Raw genomic sequence first — 24,918 nt, 5'->3', positions numbered from 1 at the left:
TAAAGCCCCAGTCTGTTTTCCTTGTATGTGGAAGAGGGCTTGTTCTCCCACACTGAAGTGATGGTGCCTTAAGCATACAGTTGTGGCTTCCCTGTTCTCCTTGGGAATAGCTCATCTTCAAATCCTGTCTTCAAACCACAGTGCTTCAGCCTGTCTCTGAGTGTTCACAAATAAGGAATTAACAATGACACTAAAAGCATTAGTGTATTTATTATTGTTACTTAAGGGGAAGCAAGTGGGCTCTGATCCATAATCGTAAATCACTTAAACATGAGAGCCCTCCTCTGACAGCTGGGATGATATATGTAATACATGCACATGGACTCTTATCTCCTGGTGTAACAGTGGCTCAAACAAGATGGTATTTTTTTTACATTTAATGCTACATGTTTCGGGGTTATTCATATAATAATGAGCAGAGGTAAACTAAGAAGCCTTTATATACTAAACAGTATCTCTCATCCAGCAGAACCTGGGTTTTTTGAGAGGTAAAAAAAGGCAGTACATTCTCTGTATATGGCCATTTTTAAGCAGCTGAAAAAACCCTTTACAGTAATAATTTGATATATGAAACACACTCTGAATTAAAATCTCTTGGTTTTCATTGAAATCTCTAGACAGCAAATGAAAAATTTATAGATATTAGCTCTTCTATAAGAAATAGGTCATTATAGATGAAAGAGGAAGAACCATTAACTAACATGGTCTCATCTAATGATTACATTCTGAAATGTCAGTAAAACCCAAAGATTTTCTCATCTTGACCTCTGTGCTGTTGTATGGCTTAGGATTTGCTCAGAAAGAAATTAAATAAATGTCTATCATGTTTTAACAGTCAATTCCTTCAGAAAAGCCATAGGTTGAAGGAGCAAAAAAGTCATCTATTTAGTCTCAACCTAAGCATCAGTGGTGATTCGAATAATGAGAGCCAATTCCACATTGCAATGACTGAAATGGAAATAATCAGAAAATAACACAGTATTCAAATTATTCACTTCTGGCCCACTAAGCTTTCATACAAGAGAGATGGGTTTATAGACACAGGTTGTAACTTTATTAAACATTAAACCACGGAAGGAAAGTGCAGTTTAGTTGTGTTTGCTGTTAATAAGATCTTCAAGAGCTTTAGTAATAATTAGTGATAGCCTGAGACAGATAGGGGAATCAGGCTGCCGTTCCTACAGTGTCCCATCACACAGAGGTGTCTGTAAGTGCTGGCTGGATTTCCTCACGGATGACCGGGGTAGAAGGCTTCCAAGCTTCGTGGCCAAAGAAAACTTCTACAGAATTAGGTGTGACAGCTACATACAATTCCCTGCTGAAAAGGGAAGGTAAAAATCGTTTGGACAAGTATTTTTGTTTCGTTGTAGAGGCGGGGTTGTTGGTCGTTCCTTGCAGATCGGGACGAGGTGAACAAGAAGTCTTCCCTCACCTCACAGAGCTGAGCTAGGACCAGGTACAGTTGCAATCCACGGTTCTTTGGAGAGCGGGATGCAGGAGAGACGGTCAGGGTCTCACTGTCCTTCACACGGGTCCAAGAGTGGGGCCTGTGCACCAGTGGGGCTTTCTGTTTCACCTTTATGGATGGTATGGATTATTTACCTCCTATATGCACTGTGCAGAGCCAGGAAAGATTATCCACAATTATCTCTGCCTCTTGGATGTGTTCATCTTGGGATTGATACAGATTAAACTATGAACCTGTCATGCTTGAGGAAATGCCAGGGCTATGGAGCAGCTCATGAGCTTATTTCCTGGGGGAATAAGTACCCGAGTGGATGGGTCGGGCATTTTCCTTAGCACTACCACCAAGGGGATGGAGCTGACGGAGGGGCTGTCAGTTCCAGAGACCACATCTAGGGGAAGGTCTTCTCCATATCTGTTTTCTTAATGCTTTCACCCTTGAATGTTTTTACATAATGCTGCATGTTAGAAAATAAAGCTACCTCCAGAAACACAAAGTAAAATAATCCATTAGTTGACCTCATTCTTCCAAGGGTGACCTTTGTGCCAGAAGTTGTCACTCCAAAAAATGTTGTGACTTGAGAGATTCTTTGATGTATGCCATATTCTTTCTGATGTTTATTTTTCTTTGTTTTATCTAAAAAGTTGATTTTTAATGATAGAATTCCCTGTAGTCTGCAATCCTTTGCCCCACTAGAAGGTCATTTAATGATTGTGTTGGGGATAGATATTATAGCAAAACTGAAAACAATGAAACCTTTAACCTTACAATCCTTAGGCAACCTGGGATCTGCTACTTTGGATCATCTTTTCAGTGCGTTAGACAAACCAGCAGGCTCTGTGCTGGTGAACCACTTGACTTCTTAAAACACTTGGTGATGCCTTTCATCTTCCCATGTTTTTCAGACCCTTAGCCAGATTCTATCTGTGTGGACAATAGTGAATTTAATGTAATCTAGAGCAAATTTTTAGGTATTTTTGAATGTCTCTAATACTTGTTACTCAGTTAAAAACCAGTTAATTTTGTTACTATACCACTAAATCTAACCATTTTGATCAGCACTTGTATTGTTAAAAAGAAAACAAGCCAAACTCAACTTACTAGACTTGATTTTCAGATCTTGATTCCTGAGCATTTAAATCCAAGTGACCTTGGATTTTAGTGCAATTAAAACAGAGCTGTTGAAATTCAGTTCTTGGTGCCAAGATATTCAATGATGTATTAATGATTACCCTAATGCATGCAGGGTTAATAAGTGCTCAGTTCCATACATCTTCTTTGAGTTACTCACAAAATTACCTGATTATTACAGGAAAATGCTCTGTGATTTGCCAATCGGCTGTTTTCTTACCTTTGTCTCTTTGGCCTCCATCCAGTGCCAAATGTAACACTTTTAGCCAGGTCTGCAAAAGAATTCAACACTCAAATTGCCAAATCCTTCTAAAAATCTGAATAACTTGGTCAGTTGCCTAGAGGGTTTTGGTATTGTGTTTTTTTGCAAAGAACTGTCCTTGATTATGACTCTACTGAATATGTCTGAAAACCCAGAGTGACCTTTCTCCAAAAAATAAAAAGAGCTATCTGTGGCCTATAACTGATTAGAAGTTGGAGGAGTTTATTTTATTTATTGTCATAGCTGATATTTTTTAGTATCTCAATATTTGTTCATTATTCATTTAGAAAACAGTCCTCATTATTCCACCACTAAGACTGTCTAAGCTCTTTGCTTGAATATCAGTCAATATATCCCTTAGCTACAACCCTGAGAAAGTAAAAATCCTGTGTGCTGAAAGAGAATTGCAAATAGATAGCGTTCATGATTCACTGACCTCTGCCCTTTTTGTTAACAAGTCTTAACAGATTCTGTAATATTTGCTAAGACATACTGTAGTGTTTTCCAGCGGGGGAAGATATTTTTTTTTAAAATACTTAAAGCCATCCTAAAACACACTCTTTATCTGTACAGTTTTTGTTTTGATTCATTTGCTTTTCTTTGAGTTCTTTATAATCTCTGCTCCCTGAGAGTTTTTTGAGCTGTTCAAGGGGCTTATCTTAAACTGCCTGAGCATGCTGAGGAAATGGATGGGAGAGGAAAAAAAAATCAGATAGAGCCTCCTTGGGAATTTTATTCCTCCCCTTATAGATCTTGAGCTGAAAAGATAGTGAAATGTTTTGTGCCAATTCCCTGTGAATCTTCCAGAGCTGGTTACTGCCTTTCCCAATCTCTAACAGCAACCACAAGCTTTTCACTCACTGCCAGCATTTTACGTGTGCCATAGGGTGCTCTAGAGATGACAGCGGTGTTGAATCTCTGCATTGGGTGTTGTTGTGTTGGGGTTTTTATCAGCTGGGTGCCAAGGTGATGGCGGCAGAGCTCAGCAATTGTTTTATACCGATTTTGAGGAAGTTTAATTTTCTGTGCAGAGAAGGGAAGTGATAAATGTTATTCTGGGCTTTACTTTCTCCTCTCTCAGCTTTGCAGTGGTTCAGGTCTTTGTGGATACATGTGTACTGTTCATATGTGGTGTGGAGCCTTGCTCCTTTTCTTGTAGAAACACAGCATATACAGCCAGCGAACATTTTCCTCTGGGTAGAATTCAACTTTCTCCTCAGATTTTGCATTGAAATGTAACAGGTTCTGTTCTTTCATGCTGTTTGGATGCATATGGGAAAGCTGACTGTGAAGTCTGTGGCTACAGATTTATTACGGAGCAACTTCTGTAGCAGCACAAGCACCTGGTCCCTGCAGACTGCCTGCTCCAAGTTGTGTGCTCCAAAACCATCAGTTAGTAAAGCATTGCAGTCAGCAACCTTAATATCCTGCCTTGCTTATAAACTGCAGGTTTCACTGAGAAAGGTCTTGAAATCTCTAAGGAAATTTCCTCTTCAGAAATTTGTCGTGGTGGTTTTTGATACACCGCTGAAAGAATACACAGGCTAGAACAGATGTCCCAGCTGAACTTCAGTTCTACTAACACTGAAACAAAAGATTGAGCGTTACAGGATATCCTCTCGCTTAAATTGAATTTCTCTTTTACACCCATGTGTGTGCATCTGTATACCATATGGACTCAAATACAACCATGTTGCTACTAGTTTTTATCTTAATAGTTGCATGATGCCTTAAAAATGCTGAGATCTCAGTAAGAGCATTTCACAGTAAGAATGTTGAAGTCTTGTATTGTCAATAAGGGATCATTTTCAGAAGAATATTTACCTGAATTTGAAGTGCTCATTTTCTCATTTTCTGCTCTTAAGGTCTTTGGATTATTTATCATTAGCTTCCACAGGCTTCTGTGTGATCCTATATCACATTATGTGTCTTCTTTGGAAGCAGGAAAATTAGTACATACTGCAATCTGTGTCACCAACAACCCCTTTCTACAGTACAACTGATAGAGAAGCTGGTGGCATCTGTAAGACTCCTGAATTCATGATGTTGGTATTTGTAAACACAAAAAGAAGTGCTGCAGAGTCAGGTAGGGGCTCATGAAGTCCTGTGCTTGGAGCATACAGTAAACACATAGCTGAATATTGCTATTGTCTATCTTTGCTCTTTTTTTCCCCACGTATATCGACATTTATCTTTATCAAATCTCCTTTGCCAAATCTTTTCATATTAAGTATTTCTTTTAGTTGTCATCTGTTTCATCCTCTGTTCTCAGTACTTGCAGCGTAGCAGACAAGAAAACTGAAATAAAGAATATTTGTTCCTGGCTAACTCTTGGATCATTACTCATTTACTGGTGTACTAGTTGATAAGTGATACCTCCATATATCTCCATACAGTCATATGTCATTAGGAGAATCACTTTATCATGACATCAGAAAATTCCTGAATTATGCTTTCTAAGACTGGCTTTTTCTGTGCAGTGGAATTTTTCCTGTCTCTTCATGTTACAGTGTGTGATGATAGATATGTTTGTTGTGTCTATAAAAGGAGAATGCTTTGTGTGCTCACTTTTAATACTCTGTATTAAACTCTGTATTTGTGAGGAAACAATATGCTGCTTTGCATCCAAGTGGCTTCTGTTCTTGAGGGACACAATTAATTTACACTCCAAAAAACAAACGGTCCTGGAACATCTCCGAATCTTACAGTAACAACCTCTGCAATAGTTTAACCAATTTTTCCTGCAGTTTGGAAGCTTAAAAGAGAAAATTTAGAAATCAATCATGTATGAATACACACATTTTTCTTAAGAGCAGTGTTTGAGAATTCATAGCTTATGGCCTTGTTGAGTCAAAAGCACTTAAGTATTAAAGGGATGTAAAAAACTTCTAACCATGATTTAGGCCCAAGAGTAGATAAAAATCCTAAAAATCATCAATCATGATACAAAAGAATTTTTCATTAAATACTATTGAGAAGAAGAAAGATGGCATGTTTCTATTTTATTATAATAAAGACGAGCTTTCTGTTTGATCCAGAAGTAGGGCTGAGGTGAAACAATCACTTTCAAAAGTAGTTTTTGGTTTTTACTGGAAAAACTAAGGTGTGCCCATGTTTCTAACGGTAAATGGAATGACTCAGGTAAGTATAAGTTTGTAAAATTGACATTTTCCCCCAATAAAATTATGGAAATGTGATATGGGATATGGTCAACAGTGACTCAGACAAGACATTATTACTAATGCAAATGATGGTTTATGGAGAATGTCTTGTCAAATGTGTTTATTAATTTTTATGATAAAACAGACTTATGCAAGTTATTTTAATGTGTTCTATACAATATTTTGTTACAGCAAAATAGCATTAAGCCAAATTGACTTATTTTGTGTTAAATCAAATAAAAAATAATTATCTGATAGATCTGGGAAGGTGGTAGCAAGTGAGAAAACCTCGTGCTATGGAGAAGTTTCCAAAGAGATACTGTGCTTCATAATGTTAGGCACAACCATCATCTCTCCTGTTTATTCAAGGTGAGATCAAGAGATGACCTGGTCATATTCTATAAACATCTACATGTGGAAGAGTTTTCCAATGATTGCAGATGTTTTATCTGAGCAACATGATGAAATCCCCTGGCTGTTGGCTGAAAATGTAAAAAAAAAATCAGTTCAGAAACAGCATATTTTAAAAGAGAGAGTAGCTGTCCATTGGAACAACTACCCTGTATCATTTGAAAACATTAAATCAAGGCCTTCTAGGCTATAATTTTACCAGGTATTCTGGGATTGATATGAAAATTATGAGTGCAAGAAGTTAGTGCAGATGGTTCAGTAACCCCTTCCAGCCTCAGACTGTCATAGTACAGAAGATAGGAGAATAACTTCTACATCACCTTTTTTCATTCATTTTATCTTGGACCACAAAGGAACTTTGATTTGTTGAAATAAGGAAGGGACTACATGTTATTATTAAACTAGAAATTGTTTACTATTTTCCTATTCTATACTTTAGGACCTTTAGTAATACTTTACAATAGTATGTTTTATACCTCTTCTGCATTAAACAGAAATGAAAGTCGTGGCTTTACTTCAATATTAACATGACCATTTGCCTCAAAGCTTAGTCAGGGTTACCAGAGCCTCCCTCTTTTTGCTACTATTCAGTGGTAGTCAACACATTGACCAAGTGTCCCTGTCTCTCACATTGTCTGCAGAACAGGCTGCCAGATTAATTCCATACAATGAGAAATTAATCAGTACTATTGATCTGCAGTCTTCTTTATATGAGACTTACAGAGTGCTCTTAATTTCATGCTCTTTTCTATTATTTATCCTAGGAAAGCTTTAAAAGGATTTGTATGTTTCTCAGTGCAATTAGCTACCATGCATTTTAGGGTTATAAGGACCTTAGCATGTTTAGGAGGATGTGCAAATATTAAAGTTTACAAACCTAACAAGACCCACACGTTTTCACTTTCTTCAGGTGTATTTGTGTTACTATTTTAATAGGGAAAGCTATTTAAGGTAAGAAATTAATTGAAGGTCTTATTTAATTGATCCGCTGTGAAGACATCTTCATGTTCACAGGACAGTTTTTCACTCACCTTTACTTTACATTTCATGAGGTTTCATAATACTTTCTTTTTGCTCTAATCTCAAACTCCTTGGATTTTCTAGTCTGTAAGCCCTTCAGGGCAGGTTACTTATTATATGTCTATATGGCACTGAAACTAAACCCTAGGTGTGTTTGGATACGTGTCGGTAAGTGGTCATCTACATCAAGACTTTTGAATACTAGGTTTTCTGGATGTGAGCAAAATGTTGTGTTTTCTATTGTGAATGGTCCATCTTTGCATGTCTTCAAGCTCCTTCAGCTCTGAGCGTCCGTTCTGTGCTCCTACAGGGATTGAGCGTAGCAGCGGGCGGATAGTCTGGGCACCAAGTCTGGAGGGATATCCACAAACATAGTAGTGCCACCTGCAATTCTGGAAAACAAGTGTGAAAACTGTTAGGAATGAGAACAGTATAACAGAAAAGTCCCTTCTTCCACATCACCCTTTCAGCTGCAGTGAAAGCAGTAGATGGGTAGAAAAAGACTACCCCAATTCAAGATAAAACTCCCACCAGAAGCTTTATGAAATAACTGGATGGATGGATCTCGGGATCCACCCAGACAGATCTTAAGATCCATCCATCCAGTCATTTCATAAAGCACGCGCTGGCCTGGTGTCATATTCCCAGCTGATTATTTTTCAACTTTCTTTTATTCAGGTTCTCTCAATTTGCCCAAAGGACATGAGAGCAGATATTTGTGTGCATCTAAACCGGAAAGTTTTTAACGAGCACCCTGCCTTCCGGCTGGCTAGTGACGGCTGCCTGCGAGCCCTGGCTGTGGAATTTCAGACGATCCATTGCGCCCCGGGGGACCTCATCTATCATGCTGGGGAAAGCGTTGATGCTCTTTGCTTTGTGGTCTCGGGATCCCTAGAAGTCATCCAGGACGACGAGGTGGTGGCTATTTTAGGTACTGTGATCTCTATTGAAATGCTAGTGGCTTGGATATATTTGCCTTGTGCTTAGCTTTGAATATTAACTAGTCTTGCCTAACATCAGCTGAGACTACAGGAGGCTAGTGGTTGTCATAAGATGGAGACATCCTGTCTCCAGAGATGCTACTCTAGGAGCAAACCCTTCATCTTTTATGCCATTGGGAATGCTCTTTCTACCCATTATGGCTCACTGGTCACAGTTACAGCGTTTCTGAGCAAGAGAATGGCGTCTGTGTGCTTGACATCTTTTAAATAGCCTGGTAGAGGAAATACACATTGTTTTGTATTAGTCTCTCAGGAGGATTTCCACATTAACCTCCACTGGGATTTTTATTTGTCTGTATTCTAGCCCAGAATAACACCTGCAAATTGTCTCTACAAGGAAGCAAAATTGTCGCTTGTAGTGAACTGGCTTTACAGAAAATAAATAGTCTGATCTGACTATGCAAAGAAATAGGTTTGCACCATCTAGCCAGCCAGTCATGAGAAGTCTCAGTACTGGGGGAGCTCCAGATTAATCACCCATCTGTGGTGATTACCCATCACCCCACTGTGGTGCCAGCAGTGGGTGAGAGAGAGCCTTATGCATTCTCCTCACTAGCTTGTATGGGATTGGGAGAGGTGTAGTGGGTGGTGGGACTGAGTGGTCAGCAGTGATGTTGAGGCAGGAATCATCCTCAGAGGCAGAACATTGTAAGGAATAACTGATGTCTCTGCATGAAAACCATCCATAGTCTGTCCTGCCTGTTTAAAATAGACCCATTTATTGTAGAACTGGTCACCTGTTGAATATTAGCTATTTGCCTTCTCTTAAACTGGAGCTGTGGCTCCCTGAGGACAAGTCCAGTGGGTGGCCTTGTCCTAGGGCACCTCTCACAACCCACTGAAGCTCTGTACTGCTTCTTCCCTGTAAGGGTGGCTCCAGAGGGCTCCATGGGTCTCTCTTGTATCTCATGGGGACAATCACTGGGAGGTGAGGGTTACACTTGGGAATTTCGCTGGCATGTGGGAAGTGGGAAGACATGTGGAGTCAGTACTGGTCGTGAATCAAGGCTTCAGCTCCTTCCCAGATGGTAGCGAGGGGGAGGAGAGAAGAGATGAGGACAAGCACGTAGCCGAGGGAGACTCCTGACATGTTGCCGTACAAGCCTGTGCATGTGTGTCCTGCACTGGGGTGGGACTGGGCAGTGTGCAGGCGTGGATGGGACTGCATGGGGACGGCTCCCCGAAGGCATAATGCAGGTCCTCCCAGTTGGAGAGTATGAACTCAGGAAAATGCACATCCATGCTCTTTTGAAATACCTGATGCAGCTTTCTGTATTCTAGTATTTAAAGAGAGGTTTAATGTAAGAATGAATCTGTTTCCATATTCAGATGTGAAGTCATTATGGTGAAAGCTCCTAAATCTGCAATTTCCATAGTAAAATATTCGTTGTATTTCAGCTCACTGGACCATTTCATTTTTATTATTAATCTCAGTGACGATATCTTATATTTGCTTATGGCTGTTTAAAAAACAAAAGCTTTTAAGAGTAAGTAGAAGCATTTAAACAAATAAATGGTTTTCTGAATATTATGATGAAAACAAACAATAAATATGTAATTTACTGAACTAGAAGCCATCACTAAATGGATTACATGCAAAACTTTATTGCATTTACTAATGAATATTGAGTGTTTGGAATGACAGTAAGAACTTCTTGTTTCTACCTTGGAGATACTGTAAATCTGGTATCTATGTTATTCTCCATTTGGCTGGAGAGACCTTTAACCATATCTAGTTAAAGTGAATTACCTTTAATTATCGAAAGTGCCTTTGATTCTGCCATGGCTGCTGACATGCAATCCCATGACTCAGAGCTATGTTCATTGTGTACTACAGGGATTGGCAGAGTGTGTAAATGTAACTTAAAGCAAAATAAACTGCTTCCTCTTCTCATGAGGGCCTCAACAATGAAGAGTTTTTTTCATGCTCTGACAGATTATTTAACAGAATAGTGAACTGAGTAATTATGAGATGTCATATCCTAAAAATTCACTTGTGGAAGAAAATCTCTCCCAGATGCAGTTGCAAAGACATTTATATAGTGGCAGCTGTGGCACCTGAAATAGCGACTGCAGATCAGATGGTGAAGAACATAATTTTTATTGATCTGTTCTGCCTTGAGAAGTTCAAGTACAAGGAAAGTGAATCTGTGTAAGGGGGAGACCAGGTTTAAAGACCTCTGCCTAACATGAAAACCTCTCTAGCCTGTTTTGAATACTTCAAGAATCTGCCGTTACACTGGGTTTCCTAGTCAAGTTCTGGGGTTGTACTACCAGTCTGTCCATCTTCTCCATCCCCCAGCAGTAACCTAGAGTGGAAATGTGGTAAATATCCTTCAGAAACTTGTCCTCATTAATTTTCTCTATGGGAGCAGGACAGTGGCAGGACATGCTTTCAGACATCCTCTGCTCCTTGGAAAGCCATGTGTTTCCTCAGTTTGCTCTGTAACTGGTACTTTGCAGGTATTGCTCTAACAATGTAGGATTATGTAATATGGTAGTGTTACTTGCCTTGCTGAAAGAGAGAGAGAAAGTGTCTGTTTTTCCGCCTGTAGGTGGAAGTTTTGGTGTATTCTTAAAAGTGGAATATTCTAGAGAAGTGAACGAGGTAGAGACACCAAAATGGGTTAAGAACATGCGTCTTCTATCTCTTACATTTGTGCTTCTGTCCGAAGTGCAGGGCTTTGTACTCACTTAGGTCCCAGCATGAATCACTCCACGATGTTGCTGCTTTTTCCTCTTCTCCATCTTCCCTCAGCACATTCCCTTCCCTCACAGCTGTGGTGGGTTGACACATCCACCCTCCCTGCCTGCCGAAACGGTGTCCTCAGGATTCTTGACATCCTGTCCAGGTGCTTTCTGCAGGTTCCACTGTGGAGACAACCATCCTGTTCAGCAGCAGTTTTCCTGGCGCAACGGCCCCAGCTTTGGTGTTTCTTGTGCTCAAAAGCAGGTGAAACCCAGTGATTGACAGGGCAACTTGCAGCACTGTGACATTTTGTTGTCCCCTGGTTTGGTTTTGTTCTCATTTGTGCGTAATTAAATGCCCAGCTGCTGCAGTAATCAGCATTACAGAAATCGGTACAGTAAGAGAATGATCCAGTTGTAGATCCACAGTTTACAGGACTCATTAATGAAGATACCCAGGTGCCCCATTATGTTCTCCTCATTAGTTGTCTCCATTTCTTGAGGACGGTCTCCCACCTTTTGCAGGTACTGACTGCTGCTGTAGCAGAGAGTGCACCACACCCAGAGCTGATGTGATGGGATGCTGCTTCACTGGAGACAACAAGATCCAGTCATTTTAACATAACTCATTTGCAGTTGCCAGGATAATGGAGAAGGGCAAACAGTCTTGTCTCTAATTATCAAAACTTCTAGCAAGCGAGGCGACCCTGAGAAGGCACATCAGTAATTTTCCACCATCTCAAGCAGGAGTAAACAATTTAACTGCCACTGCTCTGCATGGGGAGGTGTTATTAGCAGAGAAGTCTCAGGAAGGGCCAAGGGTTTGAAGTCCCCCAAGCTAATGAAATGAGGCATCTGCTAGCAGAGGACACCTAACAATTCACCCTGCCGCAATTAACCTGAATTTGCTCCTGGTGAGGAGTTTCACATAAGTGACAATGCCAACCAAGTGTCTCTGGAAGCTGCTCCCACTATTTTCACAGCTGACTGCATGAGTTGTACAGTAACTTAAACCAGGCACATTGATTAACAAGGTTTAAAGAAGTCATTTTGCCAGCAGAAAAATAATGACCCACCACGTTCAAATGTTGATTGTAGGAATTGATCAAAAATATTGCTCAAACTGCATAACGATAAAAATATATTGAGCAGTGAAATCCTAGTGGGGGCTGCTGCTGAATGAATTTAATTCTGATAGTCAAAACAGAATGAATATAGATTTAACATCTCATGTTTCAGACACACTTAGGGTCCTGATCTCATATTATTCAGTTAAATTGTTATTTGCCTTTATGTGTTGCATGTTAATTCTCAGCATGTTCTGCGTATAGTCCCAGAGCAATCTATTGCTTATTGGATTTATTGTTTTTAGACAAACCAGAGTTTCGCTTATTAAAGGTCTGCTTCATGAATTATTTCCAAATGTTTGGTCTGGGAAGGGGATATTACACAGTATCAGAGGAGGTAAGGAAAACAAGAGCACAAGTGGCATGTCTTGAATTTGGTATGACAGCTGAAAATAGGGATGAGTCTTTTTCTACTCCTAATCTTACATGTGTTTGGAAGTCAAAAGACTAAGTGTCCTACAGAGGAAAGTTCTTTATAGGCTGAGCAAGTAGCAGCTCCCATTTAGGTGAGCAGGAGACCCAGGACCTCCATAGCTCTCACCCGTTGGCATTAGTAATTTGGTTTTAGGATCCATGCATCAGCACTTTGAATTTCCTTGGTGTTCTACAACTGGGCATGTGCTTTGTGCAGGACAAGACTGACTGTGTGTGATGCAATCTATGACATGAAAAACTGTCAGTCCAATTCCATCTCATAGTATTAGTAGCTAATTCTGTGATTTTAATTAGTTTAGTTGCAGGTTGGGTTTCTTCTCAAGTAGAATGAAGGTGGCAGAATTTGCCCGTATGACAGATCAGCTGTTGATATTTTATGCTGAACTTTTTTTTTGTTTTCATGTGAAGGAAACCAAGGCAGACTAATTGTGAGAGTTTCCCCAGGTTAGTAACATGCACCTGGTAGCAATTTACCAAACAACCTGTGTTCTATTTCACCTATAGGAAAAGTCCCTTTTGTTCCAGTGAGTTAAAGCTCTAAATTAACTAAAAGGAAAATGATTCATAAAGGAAAGAATTGAGTTTTTTTCACCTAGCAGGACTTCAATAATTCATGTGATGGAGGTTGTTTTTTTAAGTGCTGAATTTCACAGTATTTTACAAAATACTTGAAGGATTACTGATCTGAGAAACAATGTGACGTGCTGCTCTGCACTGTGCAGTTCTTCTTAAGCACATGCCTTGGAATAAATCGTATCTTGCAGGTCTGAGTTGGCATACGTAGTACCATGTAAAATTTAGTCCTACTGATGCTTGTTCAAAACTGTTACTAGTTTGTACTGACAGAGTTGAAGGGAAGATTCAATTTTTCACATTATTTTGTAAATTTAAAATATTTTTGTCTCTATCTGAATGACAGTTAACTATAATAAGAAACATCAATCTTAATTTAGTGCCAGCTGGTGTGTTATAGATGTGATCTGCAGCCTTCAATGTCAGAAAGATTCCTTTTGCTGAATTGAAATGTTTTTGAATTAGACCTGCATGCTTCACTGCCAAATCCAGGGACTCAAAAGTCCTGACAGCACAAGAAAAGGAAAATTATTTAAAAATCCTGTGATGTATTTCTTTTAAATCAGACTAACAGTTTGAGGTAATCTGATTGCTTATGAGTTTTGAAGATGGTGGGAATGGTCATACTTTCAAGTTTATTTCCTAAGTTAGGAAGAATAGAAACTTATTTCTGTATAAAATCAAAATGGAGGTATCCTGTATCCAGGAGCTGGGGCTTCTAGAAAAATATGAAGTACTAGGAGACTTGCGCTAAAAGTGAGAGAGATGAGGGGATGATATATATATATACCTTTTGCTCTTGCAGCAGTCATGAATGAAAGAAGGGTAAATTTCTTTTGCATTTCTAGGTGCAGATGGGGAAAGTTGCACTGTGTTAAATAATAGAAAGTACCTTCGCCAGCATGGACTTGGATCTTTGGCACAGTCTCTTCTTATTCTTTCTTTACTGACTATTTTGACAGTCTTTCAAACGCTAGAAATGCTGTTTTTTCTCATCATTCTGCCCTTTCACATGTTAATGTGGAGTCCTGTAGAGCTGGATTTCTGACTGATCAGTGCTCAGCTCTGATCTGATTTTCCAGGGATTTCTGGCCCTTCTGGATGCCCCAGAAAAAGGCTGAAGTTTTGGCTAAAACATTGACAGGGGCAAGGAGACCTCTGTCACAGTCTAGTAGTCATCTCTGCACATCATAGGCTGTGCTTACAGGAAGCAATGATGTCCCAGATGACAGGAGGCAGCTAATGAATTTGCACCACTACATCACCCCCATCTTCTCCACATCCCCTCTTCAGACATAAAGAGTTGTATCAGCTAAGTCCAGAAATCCAGCCAGCCCAGTAGCCTGTCTCCAAAAATGTCCAATAGTGGATGTGCAGGAGAAAGTAGGAAGGTGAAGTAAGCAAACAGTGATACTTCCCCAGAATATTCTCCAACCCTCCACTGAATTGTGTTTCAAGATCTTCTTCACCCAGAGGGAAATCTTTTGTGTTTAGTAGCCACAGATAGATTTTCTTCCATGAATACATCCCATCATTTTGTAAACTTTTGCAACCAGCCCTGATGTCCCATGGCAAGGAGCTGCAGAGCTTACCTACTGCTGAGCCATCACAGAGCTGTGTGCTGCTCTGTGTAACAGGAGCTGATTCCCTCCTTGCTCATTGGATTTCGACATCAGTTTGAGATACATCTGTTCTGCGGCCAGATGTTTCACCACAGATGTATAGACACAGACAGATGTATTTCTATGAATATACATCCCAGTATATGTAATTATGGCTGCAGAGACTTTATATTTGGTCACTGACCCCCACTCCTGTGCATGCTGTCATCACTTCATGCCTATTGGTACCTGAGCTGATTAGATGAATGTTTTCTCTATGTGATACAGTTTTACTCATTCTGCAACAAAGTCAGCCTTTGCTTTTCATAAGCAACAGAAAATTTGAGCATATCATGATGGAAAGCCCACATTATTCATCATGTCTGACTTCTGCTAGTGTGATGGATGAGACTTTGGAGATGTTTTAAAATGGGGGGAAGGGTAGCTGGTCTATTAGCTAAGACTGCACAGCACAGAAGAACACCATATCACCTTAAGAAGTAATCTTGGTCCCTTTTATGTGTTTTTCCTCAGTGCTGTTTTCCACCAAGAATTTATTATTTCACTGTCTGTCCAAACTTCCTCCCAAAGGCCCCATCAAGTTCTTATATCTACTAGGATATTTCTTAGCTCAGTTTCTGTCCCCATCTGGAGAAGGATAAATTTTGCCTTATATGGGTTCTGAGACACTGTTTAACAAGCATCTTTCCTCTCTGAGTCCAAGGACTTTTTCATTCCCTTTGCAAGATCCTGGGCAGTTTCACAAGGCCCTTAAGATTTTTTCTGCCTGAAAGGTCCAGGTGAGAGCTGCTGTCTCACAAATTGGCAGGTCAGTCCATGGTGCGAGGCTGCAGAGAACATCTGCCCCCAACCTTCCGTATGGGAGAACTATCATAGTATAAAGGTGGAATAGTATATAGAAATAATCTCTAAGTATATATACAAATATGCGTGCATATATACATATATTTTATGTAGAGGCATACATACATAATACACCAGCAAATTTTTGTACATATTTAGGATGATACCAGTGTAGCTATTTCAGCAAAAATTATGCCTGTCACCAACACCCTGCACATGTCCTCCTGGACTCCATGGTTCTTTCAGTCCTCAAATCCTTACACCCATGTTCCTGTCAGCTTTAATCCAGCAGTATCCAAATCCTGACTCTTGTCTTCCCTTTCCTCATGACAAGTGCAAAATGTACGCAAGTGGTTCCCACTGTAAATTACGGCGTTCCTTTTTTCAGTGATGCTTTGGGCACTGTGAGAGCAGGGGCAAGGGGACTTCCCAGAGCTTTGCCTCCATTCAGGAGGGGTATTAACACTGCTCAGGACTCGGGGCACTGCAGATTTGGGAGGTAACATGCTGGGTCCTCAAGAAATCTCTAGAGAGAGGCTTTGAAAAGTCTGCAGGCTGCATCAACCCCAAGTATCTCTGTGTTCCCAGCCCAGCCCCGGGCTTTCCCCGGAGGGATGCACATATCATGCAAGTATACAACATATACATGCCTCCAAGTAGCTGGTGTTTCAGACCTACCAGTTAAATTTTCTGTTCCAACTCTGGAAGGTTTTTTTCATTTAGTTGCACTGTGTAAAATTAAACTTGAATGAATAATTACTGCTCTCTACTCAGTGAACGATAGTTAATAGGGATGAAGTACAGTACATTAATCTCTGTATTTATGAGAAAAGACACGTTGTTTTGGAGAACATGGTTGGTTTTGTTTTCATTCAGTACATTCCTTGGCACATTTATAACAAGCAAATGAGACTTCGAAGTGTGTGTGGGAAATGTCAAATTCAAGAACCCTTAAACACTTTCAAGATTTTATATTTTCTGAGGAGAGTAAACCACAATGTAAGAGGAGCTTATAACTTCACCATTCAAATCCAGTGACTGATGGGTCATGGAGGAGTGAATAGGTTCAGTTCATCATGTCCCAGCCTTTCTGAGGGACCCAGTGCAGTTCGCTGCCTCACTGAACCGAAGACAATGAGGTCTTCCTAAGTTTATGAATGGTGATTTCATTTATCTGTGGTTTGGGTACACATTCTGTAACACACCATCGTGCAGCATTTCAGAGTGAGAATCCATGGCTTTCAACCTCTTGGCTTAAATTAACTATGTATTACCTTAAATTTGGAAAGAAAACAAGTATTCTTCTCACATTTCAGTGGGAAAATCGTAATAGTCCCTATTATTGAATTCTATCTTTTTAACTGCACTCTGCAGCCGCTTCAAGCAAGACTTCATTATGTCCTGTGTCCACCTCAGAGAGCAAATCCATTAAGCAATTTTGTGCATTTCAGAAATGGTCTATTTACTATAAATTATGTAACTCTGCTGAGTATGTCTGTAAGCCAGGTTTTGAACTGTGAGTATAGACAAGGACAATTAGCTGCAAAGGGTAATTTCAATACTATACTTTGGATAAATGATATGTTACTAGGAAATATTCTGTGTGATAAGGAGAGCATTTTAAAGCAACTTGTTTTATAAATTATACCAGCTATATTATGTATTGTAGTTAATTACATCGAAGTATGTAGAATTAAAAGCAGTTCAATGAGAATGCAGTTATAACCTTTCTGAGGGATGACTCTGCTATATAGACTTTTGTTAGAAAATAAAAGCAAGGAAATGAAGATAAGACTTGCACATTTTATTTTACTCTGCATGAGAAATGTTAGATATGCTTTACTGGATACAATACCTAAAGCAGAAATGGAAATAGAGCCTCTGACCCCCAAAAGTAATAAGGTTGGATAAATTATTACTCTGGTCTGTGTTCCCAAAACAGAGTTGAGTGAAATGATACAAGTTCTTAAAAGAGGAAATATTAAAATGTATTGCCCTTTTATCCCAAAACTATAAAATCACTAACCATCACCACGGGGCTGCATGAGGTACCTGAAATCAATAGTGATATCACAACTGACATACTGATTTTGGTTTTGATTTAATAACTTCTAAAATAAAGAGCTTGGATATCACTGGGATCTGAAACAAAACATACCCTTTGTACCATGGTTTCTGCCTCAGGAGTTGAGATGTCAGCCACAAAACACACACTATGGCCCTTGCCCAGTCCGTGGCTGGCGAGCAGCTGGGGAGCAAGAGGCAGCTTTTGGATGTTTCAGTGTGCTTTCTGTTGCTGCCACTAATTCTTCTCAGAGCAACCACAGGGTCCAAACCTGAAAGCATGTCTCCAGTCTGCATCCAGGCTGGTGTTTTGGTTGGGTCAGGAATGTGATTTTGAATCTGATATCCTGATCCTCCTGACTTGCCCTAGCATATGTCTAGCACGGCTGTCTGGGGGTGTGGACTCCTTGCAGGGGAAAGGAGACTGCGGTATGTCGGAGCACATCTCATACACTTCCACCCCTTGGAGCTCTTCTGTCCATGGGAATGGACTACATCTAGTCCTAAGTCCTCAAAATGCACAGGTCCTCAGCTTCAGCTGTTCTGGTACACTGCCTACCAATGTAGAAATAATCTTCAGGTGTAATTTTCACTTCTGGTTGAAGTTACTTATACATGCAGGTGTTTAAGGTGACTCAGCAAACATTTAAATACAGGCTTAAGCATAAGCCTCTACTTAAGTGGATGCATTTGGGTTTAGAACTAGACTTCTGGATATATTTAAGATTTAGAGCTGGTTATTTAGAGGTTAAAAGTCTCAGGGAGGTTTTTGGTTTTTTTTTTTTCGGAAGGAAATTCTGAATTAGAAATGTTTAAATATCCTTTAAAATGTGGTCCTTGGGCCCTGGAAGATGGCTCTTGCACCACACTGCAAAGCCATGGTTGTGTAGGAACCTAGATGTCATGGGCTTTTGGTAAGAGCAGGACTCCTAAGTCACTTAAGAACAGACCCTCAGAAATACTCAATCACCTGAAAATTCGTTAAGTGCTTATTATAGTCAGGAGCTTTTGAAAAGTCCATTACCTCTATCTTCAGCTATAAGTAGACCTTTACAATCTGGACTTTATGCTTTGTGACACTTCACAAAACAATCTATAAATACCTTACAAACCTGGGGCTACTACTAAGGATACTTAAGTACCTCAGATACTTTTAAAACTTTTACCCTTATTAGTTTTCACAGTGGGAAGCTTATGTTAGAGTAGTTGGAAGCATAAGACAGTTTGGGAAGAAATAATTTTGTGTGCTGAAGAACACTGCATAAGTATTACCTTTTAACAAATTTGTCCTGCTGTTTTTCAGGTAAAGGTGATGTGTTTGGTGATATCTTCTGGAAGGAAACCAGTCTGGCCCACGCATGTGCCAATGTACGGGCTCTGACATACTGCGATTTACATATTATTAAACGAGAAGCCTTGCTTAAAGTGTTGGACTTTTATACTGCTTTTGCAAATTCATTCTCAAGGAATCTCACGCTCACCTGCAATCTGAGGAAACGGGTAAGGCGACAACTCTTGTTTACCCTTTTTTTCACCAAGAGATTGCAGACTGTTTGCAGTGTTTAACAACCCCCAATTTACTCTTGATGTTTTCAGGCCATTGCAGATTAACTGGCCTTTCTATAAATGTTGTCGCTGTTTGTTAATGATGGCTCAATAAAAGTTGCCCATAGATGCGCAGCTCTGAGACGCAGTCCTAGCAGTGTGACATATGAATTACATTTCTTTTTCTTTTCTTTACAGTTACTGTGTTTTGGCTTTTCTTCCCAATTGCATAATGTGTAAAGTTTTATTTTATAGTGTGATAGAATCCAGATTCTGGCTTCTTCAGAGGTGAGGTTTAGTCTTTCACCTGCTAAGATATAGGTCAGAGGACAGTCTGATGGATCTACATGGCATAGACCAACTGAGAGAAATTTATTGATGTTAAATAAATAAAATGTACTCAGCAAAAGTACCTGCTTCTCTCACTTGCATAGTTTGGAATTTTAATGTGGCAAGGTTAATAAAGCTTGGTAGTGATTTTACATTCACAGCTCACTTCTTAAACCCTCCTGCTCATTTTATAATCAATCAGCAATGCTCACTATCCATTAGTCCTTTCAAAGAACACTCCATCTAAAAATTAATTAGCTATAAGGACGTATCTTGAAAACAGGTTAAGGGATTCTTTAATTCGCATTGCGGCTGCAAAATTTAATCTTTATGATTTTTTTTAGATTGATGAGGGTTATATAAATTTCATTTGCATAGAGAAATCTCATAACAATGATTTATAGATTATTGAGCATTAACAGTGATCCTCTAGCTGCTGAAACACATTTTTCTGCAGTTGTACCTTGGGCATCTCACCTGATAATGTACCAAGGCTATCTCAGAATTTCACAAGACAGTTTCAGCCTCTGCAGTAACAGGAGTTCAATGCAGCTAGAATTTTACTTTTCTGAGTCTAGTTTCTCTCTAGCCATTGGAGTATCTTACAAATGCTTCTTTCAAAGGAGGTTTAATTTTTAGTGCATTCTTTGTGCTCATTAATATATCAAGTATGGCACAAAATAACCATGGCAAAAAGCAGATGCAATGGGATTACAGTTCCCCTCTGTCTGTGCTGGAGCCTGAAAGAGCTGAATTATAATAAGGTTTGGTTCCAGCTTGTCAGCTTACCTCTGACTTGAAGGTTGTTACCTCTGCTTCAGACCTGAAGAAGGGCTTTGGGGCTTGAAAGCTGGTTTGGGATTTCTAGCTTATCACTTCTGTGTTGATAAGATGTCCTCCAAGCCTTCACTTCAGCATGCCCCCCTTGCCATCTCGCCTGCCCATGACGTGCCATCAGCTACAGTCTCGTGATGACAATTCTGCTCAGGCGTTGCTGACAGTGATTTCTTGGGACAAGATAATGCCACATACATTGTGCCAAAGTGTGTTCTTTCCTTCTTAAAACTGTGAACCTGTCACTTCAGCTAGTTTCCTGGGACTCCCATTCCCCCATTAACCATGACAGGGTTGTGTACAGCAAAACCACATATGTATCTTTTCCTGACAGGGCAATGTGCTGGAGTTCAACTCTGTAGTTCAGGGATGCGTGTAGGGAATAGCCTTCTGGCTGGGTTTTCATGGATTTTTCTTCTCTCCCACACACCTTTTTTAAGGAAAATTGGTTCCCCTGCAGGGCCCTGGCATAGGAAGTCACCCTGGTGGAAACACTCGTGGAGCTCAGGCCCCCAGTACAGATACCTGCTCTCTAGCTCAGTGTTAGGTACATAGACTTTGCCAGTGGGGCAAAGCAAGAAGGAACAGCACTTCTCAAGAAACTTTAGATTTTGCAGAAGGAAAAGAAATGTTGCTTGGGGGCATGTGTGGGTGTTACATGAGAGTGGATGGAAAGGTAAAGAAAGGTTGTGTTGATGTGGTACATGCAAGGTGGAGTTAATTTCAGTAAAAGTTGGGTGATGATGTCCAAGCTAGTCACCAGTCACCTTTAAAGCCCATGAGGAATAGTTCCTCCAGAAGGCAACCATTTGGCCCGTCTTCAGTACCCAGTCTGGGATGGGAAAACCATCCCCTTTCTGTTGACTTTTGAGAGAGTCCATAATCACTAACTCTTAAATACCTAGGGTACATCAGATGAACTCCACCTGTGATGTCTCATACAGTTTTATTCAAGAACTATTTTGGGAGGAGTCTTATTTCTAGTATTGCATTAAGATGTGCTGAGTCAGAGCCTGCTTTGCAGAAATTCTGTGTATTGTTCCTAGGCACAAAATAGATCATGCTACTTTCAACACCAGGAACACAACCTAAGTCCTGTTACATAAAGTTATTCAGGGGATTGTTTCAAACCTCATATCTGCTGAAAGTATTTGTTATTCCCTGTTGGGCACAGAAGTGTTTGACAGTGAGTTCTTCTCTTAGGAAAAGCAGTACCATCCAGGACAGTTTCATTAGGCGAACAGAAAGCAGTTGCTCAGGCAATGAGACCGGACTGACAGAGCTCCACTGTACTGCAGCAGTTTGTGCTGGAGTCATGTAATCTAAATGGAAAGAAAATCATTGTCTCCTTTAATTGATTTCAATAGAAATATACTTAGCACTTTTTCTACGTAGTCATCACTCATAAGGTTTGACATTTAATTATAACAAAAATACACTCCTTGCAGTTCTGTGCTCAAGAAGATGGCTGTTCTCACTGTCAAAAATATATAGACAGAATTGTTCTTTCATCAGGTCTGCTCTTCAAAACACACATACATGTATGTGGGCACACACACACACACACACTGTCCCTCAACTGGCACTTAGATGTAGGCCACAGACTGCAAAACAATTTAGACGTTCAAAAGGCTAATAAATTAATAATAGTACTAAGCACAAAAGGTTAGTTCCACATGACAGGGAAGAGAAAGTCTCGCTGAAGTGGGAAAATAATGTTTTTTACTCCCAAATAACATTTAGAGGCCTGGCATGTTGAATGACCTACTTAAGGCATCTGCTCAGCATGCTATTATCAACTCTGGATTTTTGTTGTCTTTTTTGTGCTAGGTAGCTCAGCCATCACGCTGCATTTATGAGCCCATAAAGTGAGTGTGCCTGCTAGCTTTTCAACCTGCAGTCATCTCTCCTGCCCCGGGTGGTGAGGTGACTTTTTAATCTGTAATTGCAAAGTATTGCAGCATATCATGTTTCGTGCTCTGAAATTTTTATGGCACATCTAACGTCACTAATGCACACTCCAAGGCAGAACCAGGACTTTGAACTTTTTTTCCAAACACGGAAAGTAATTAATCTGGAAAGATATTCTTTAAAATCACAATGAGATTACATAGCTGCCTCTGAGGACTGAAAGTTATAAAGCAGTGTTTGTGATGAGTCTTCAAAGAGTTAATTACTGCTTTCTGATGTTAGAAGAGAATATTAATAGTGTCTAATTCATTAAGTGCCTTTCAAGATTTCACACAGCTGGAGGAGAGCCTCTCTGCAAGCTTGAGCCATGGAGCTTGGCCTGAGGAGGGGAGCCAAGACAGATCTCTAGGAGGCTCAGACCCATATAAATAAATGTACATTTTATTGATGGTCAAAATTCAGGAAGGAAGGCCTACATCAAGATACCAGATGTGTTGCCACAGAAAACAAATGTTCAGCTGAAATATTTTTAAAGTTTTTTTTTCTTTTCTCATTATTGCTTCCATTTGCACCAACTAATGCACCACCTCCACCTAACTGCTAGACCAACACAGCCTGTGCAAGTGCAGGAAAAAATTGAACTGAAATTTTGGCCCTCCCAAAATCACAGCTAAAATTCTCCTGTGCTTCAGTAAGGCAAATATTTCCCCCACAGCTTTTAAGGTACACGGTCACATACTGCTGTTTTCTACCATGAGCAAAATGAACTGTGTTAAAGAAATGAGTCAGGAGCAGCCAAGGAAGAGGACAATTGTCCGTGTAGGACCTCTGGTGCATTTGCTCCTGGAAGGTGTGCTGGAGAATGAGCCAAGGAGATGCGAGGAGAAACAAGTGCCTTTACGGCAGTGAAATACCATCCGTAGAGGCTTGCTTCTTTTCCCTGTGACGCTCTTAAAGCCAGGGACAGCACTGTGAGTGACTGATGTTATCTTCTTCCTCCAGCACACTGTGAATTTCTGAGGCGTTTTAACCAGCGAGGCCATCAGACTGTCTTAACACACGTCCTGTTTTAATTTCTATTTTGGATTAGAATAATTTCTTTTTAAATTGGTTTTCTGTTTTTACTTGAGGTTTTAATGAATTGCATGTGGTTTCGTGACTGAATCACTCGTCATTTCTATGTCACATTGTTTTTAGAAAAACTTTAATTTGAATTCTGTGTTCATGCCTCCTAAAAGTGAATGTTGTACCAAGGTTCGTTCAGGATCCCCCTTCTTTTTAATTTTTAAGACTCTGCAGGTGGCTTGCTATATTAACAAGTGACCTAATATCAGAGGCAGAAAGCATTGCTCTGCTTGTTGTCCCTTGCTCCTGAAGGTTGCACATGTTCTGGTGAACCTGAGGACTTCCACAAGTTTTGAGCTCTGGAATCCATTCACAATTATGGCAGCTTAATTCAGAGCTGTTTGCACTTTGCCAGCTGGTGTTCACACTCAGTCCTGATCAGTTGTGGGGAGTGACTTGCTTACATAGAAAGGGATCAGAGTATTGTCCTTGGGTAACTCTGGCAAACAGAAAGCTGTGGGGTAACTGTGGAGCAGGATATGCTGAGTACCTTCTCTGCCCAGTGGTCTACCTGCACTGGCAGGTCCATCATCCATTTTCACTTTTTTTCAGTCTGTTAATGGGAACTTTCTCCATGTGGGACAGCAATGATGGCAAAACCTATCTGGGCAAAACAAGTTTTTCCATCATTATTAATTAAGAGAAGCAGGGGAGAAAAACATGCTGCTTAGGGAGCTGCTGTGAATAATAATGTAGATTAGCTGGTGGGGGTCTGCATGAGGTCCTGGACTCCTGTCCTGTGACAGGGAATGTGCCCACTCCCAGGTTGGTACTTGGTCCTCATCCATCTCTCAGTCCTTCTACTCACTCCAGTACTTTCCATTTGCATGGACAGTTTATTCCTCTTCTGGTCTGAGCCAGTGGCAAGGGTCCCAGGGAGTGCAGGATCAAGCCTCTGACCAACAGATCAATTTCTGTTACGGCTTCTGTGGCCAGCAGGCTTTTGGCACCACTTAACTCAGAGTTTGTTTGTAACTTAATGGCTTGCTCAAGCCTATTTAAAATTAATTTGATCAACTTCTTGATGGCAACGTGTATGGCATGTTTTCTTTGCCTGTCTGTATCTTTAGGGACTCAAAGCATCTGCAGACTAATACATCCTGCTGCTTGCTGACCCTAGCCAAGGGGACACAGAGGGGTTCCCCAGCCAGGCATGGTGACACCCCTCTTCACTTCTCCAGGGCAAAACACAGTGACGTTAGTCACAGCCCATAGCTGTACTGCCCATGACATTGTGTTTGGGTTTTCATAGCTCTTGCTTCCTTACTGCAGTAACAGGCAACTCTCTTGTGACCATGGCAAAGGACACCCTTCTCAGCTGTGTAAGCCAAAGGTTTTTCTTTTCCTCCTCACTCTCCTCACCTGTAACT

General features: G+C 40.3%; 1 protein-coding gene across 1 annotated transcript in view; it reads left to right on the top strand.

Moving 5' to 3' along the window:
* The window catches only part of KCNH5 (potassium voltage-gated channel subfamily H member 5), a 161,571-nt gene that overhangs the window by 111,845 nt on the left and 24,808 nt on the right, over positions 1-24,918 (top strand). The window contains exons 9-10 of the mRNA XM_074821617.1: positions 8,129-8,381; positions 19,107-19,303. Of these exons, the coding sequence (XP_074677718.1) occupies positions 8,129-8,381; positions 19,107-19,303 (450 nt within the window). The remainder of the gene's footprint in view (positions 1-8,128; positions 8,382-19,106; positions 19,304-24,918) is intronic.

This window comes from Strix aluco, chromosome 4 (genome assembly GCF_031877795.1).
Source record: "Strix aluco isolate bStrAlu1 chromosome 4, bStrAlu1.hap1, whole genome shotgun sequence".
In the NCBI taxonomy this organism is placed as follows: domain Eukaryota; kingdom Metazoa; phylum Chordata; class Aves; order Strigiformes; family Strigidae; genus Strix; species Strix aluco.
Note: the sequence above shows the minus strand (reverse complement) of the source record. Positions and strands in the feature narration are given on the sequence as shown.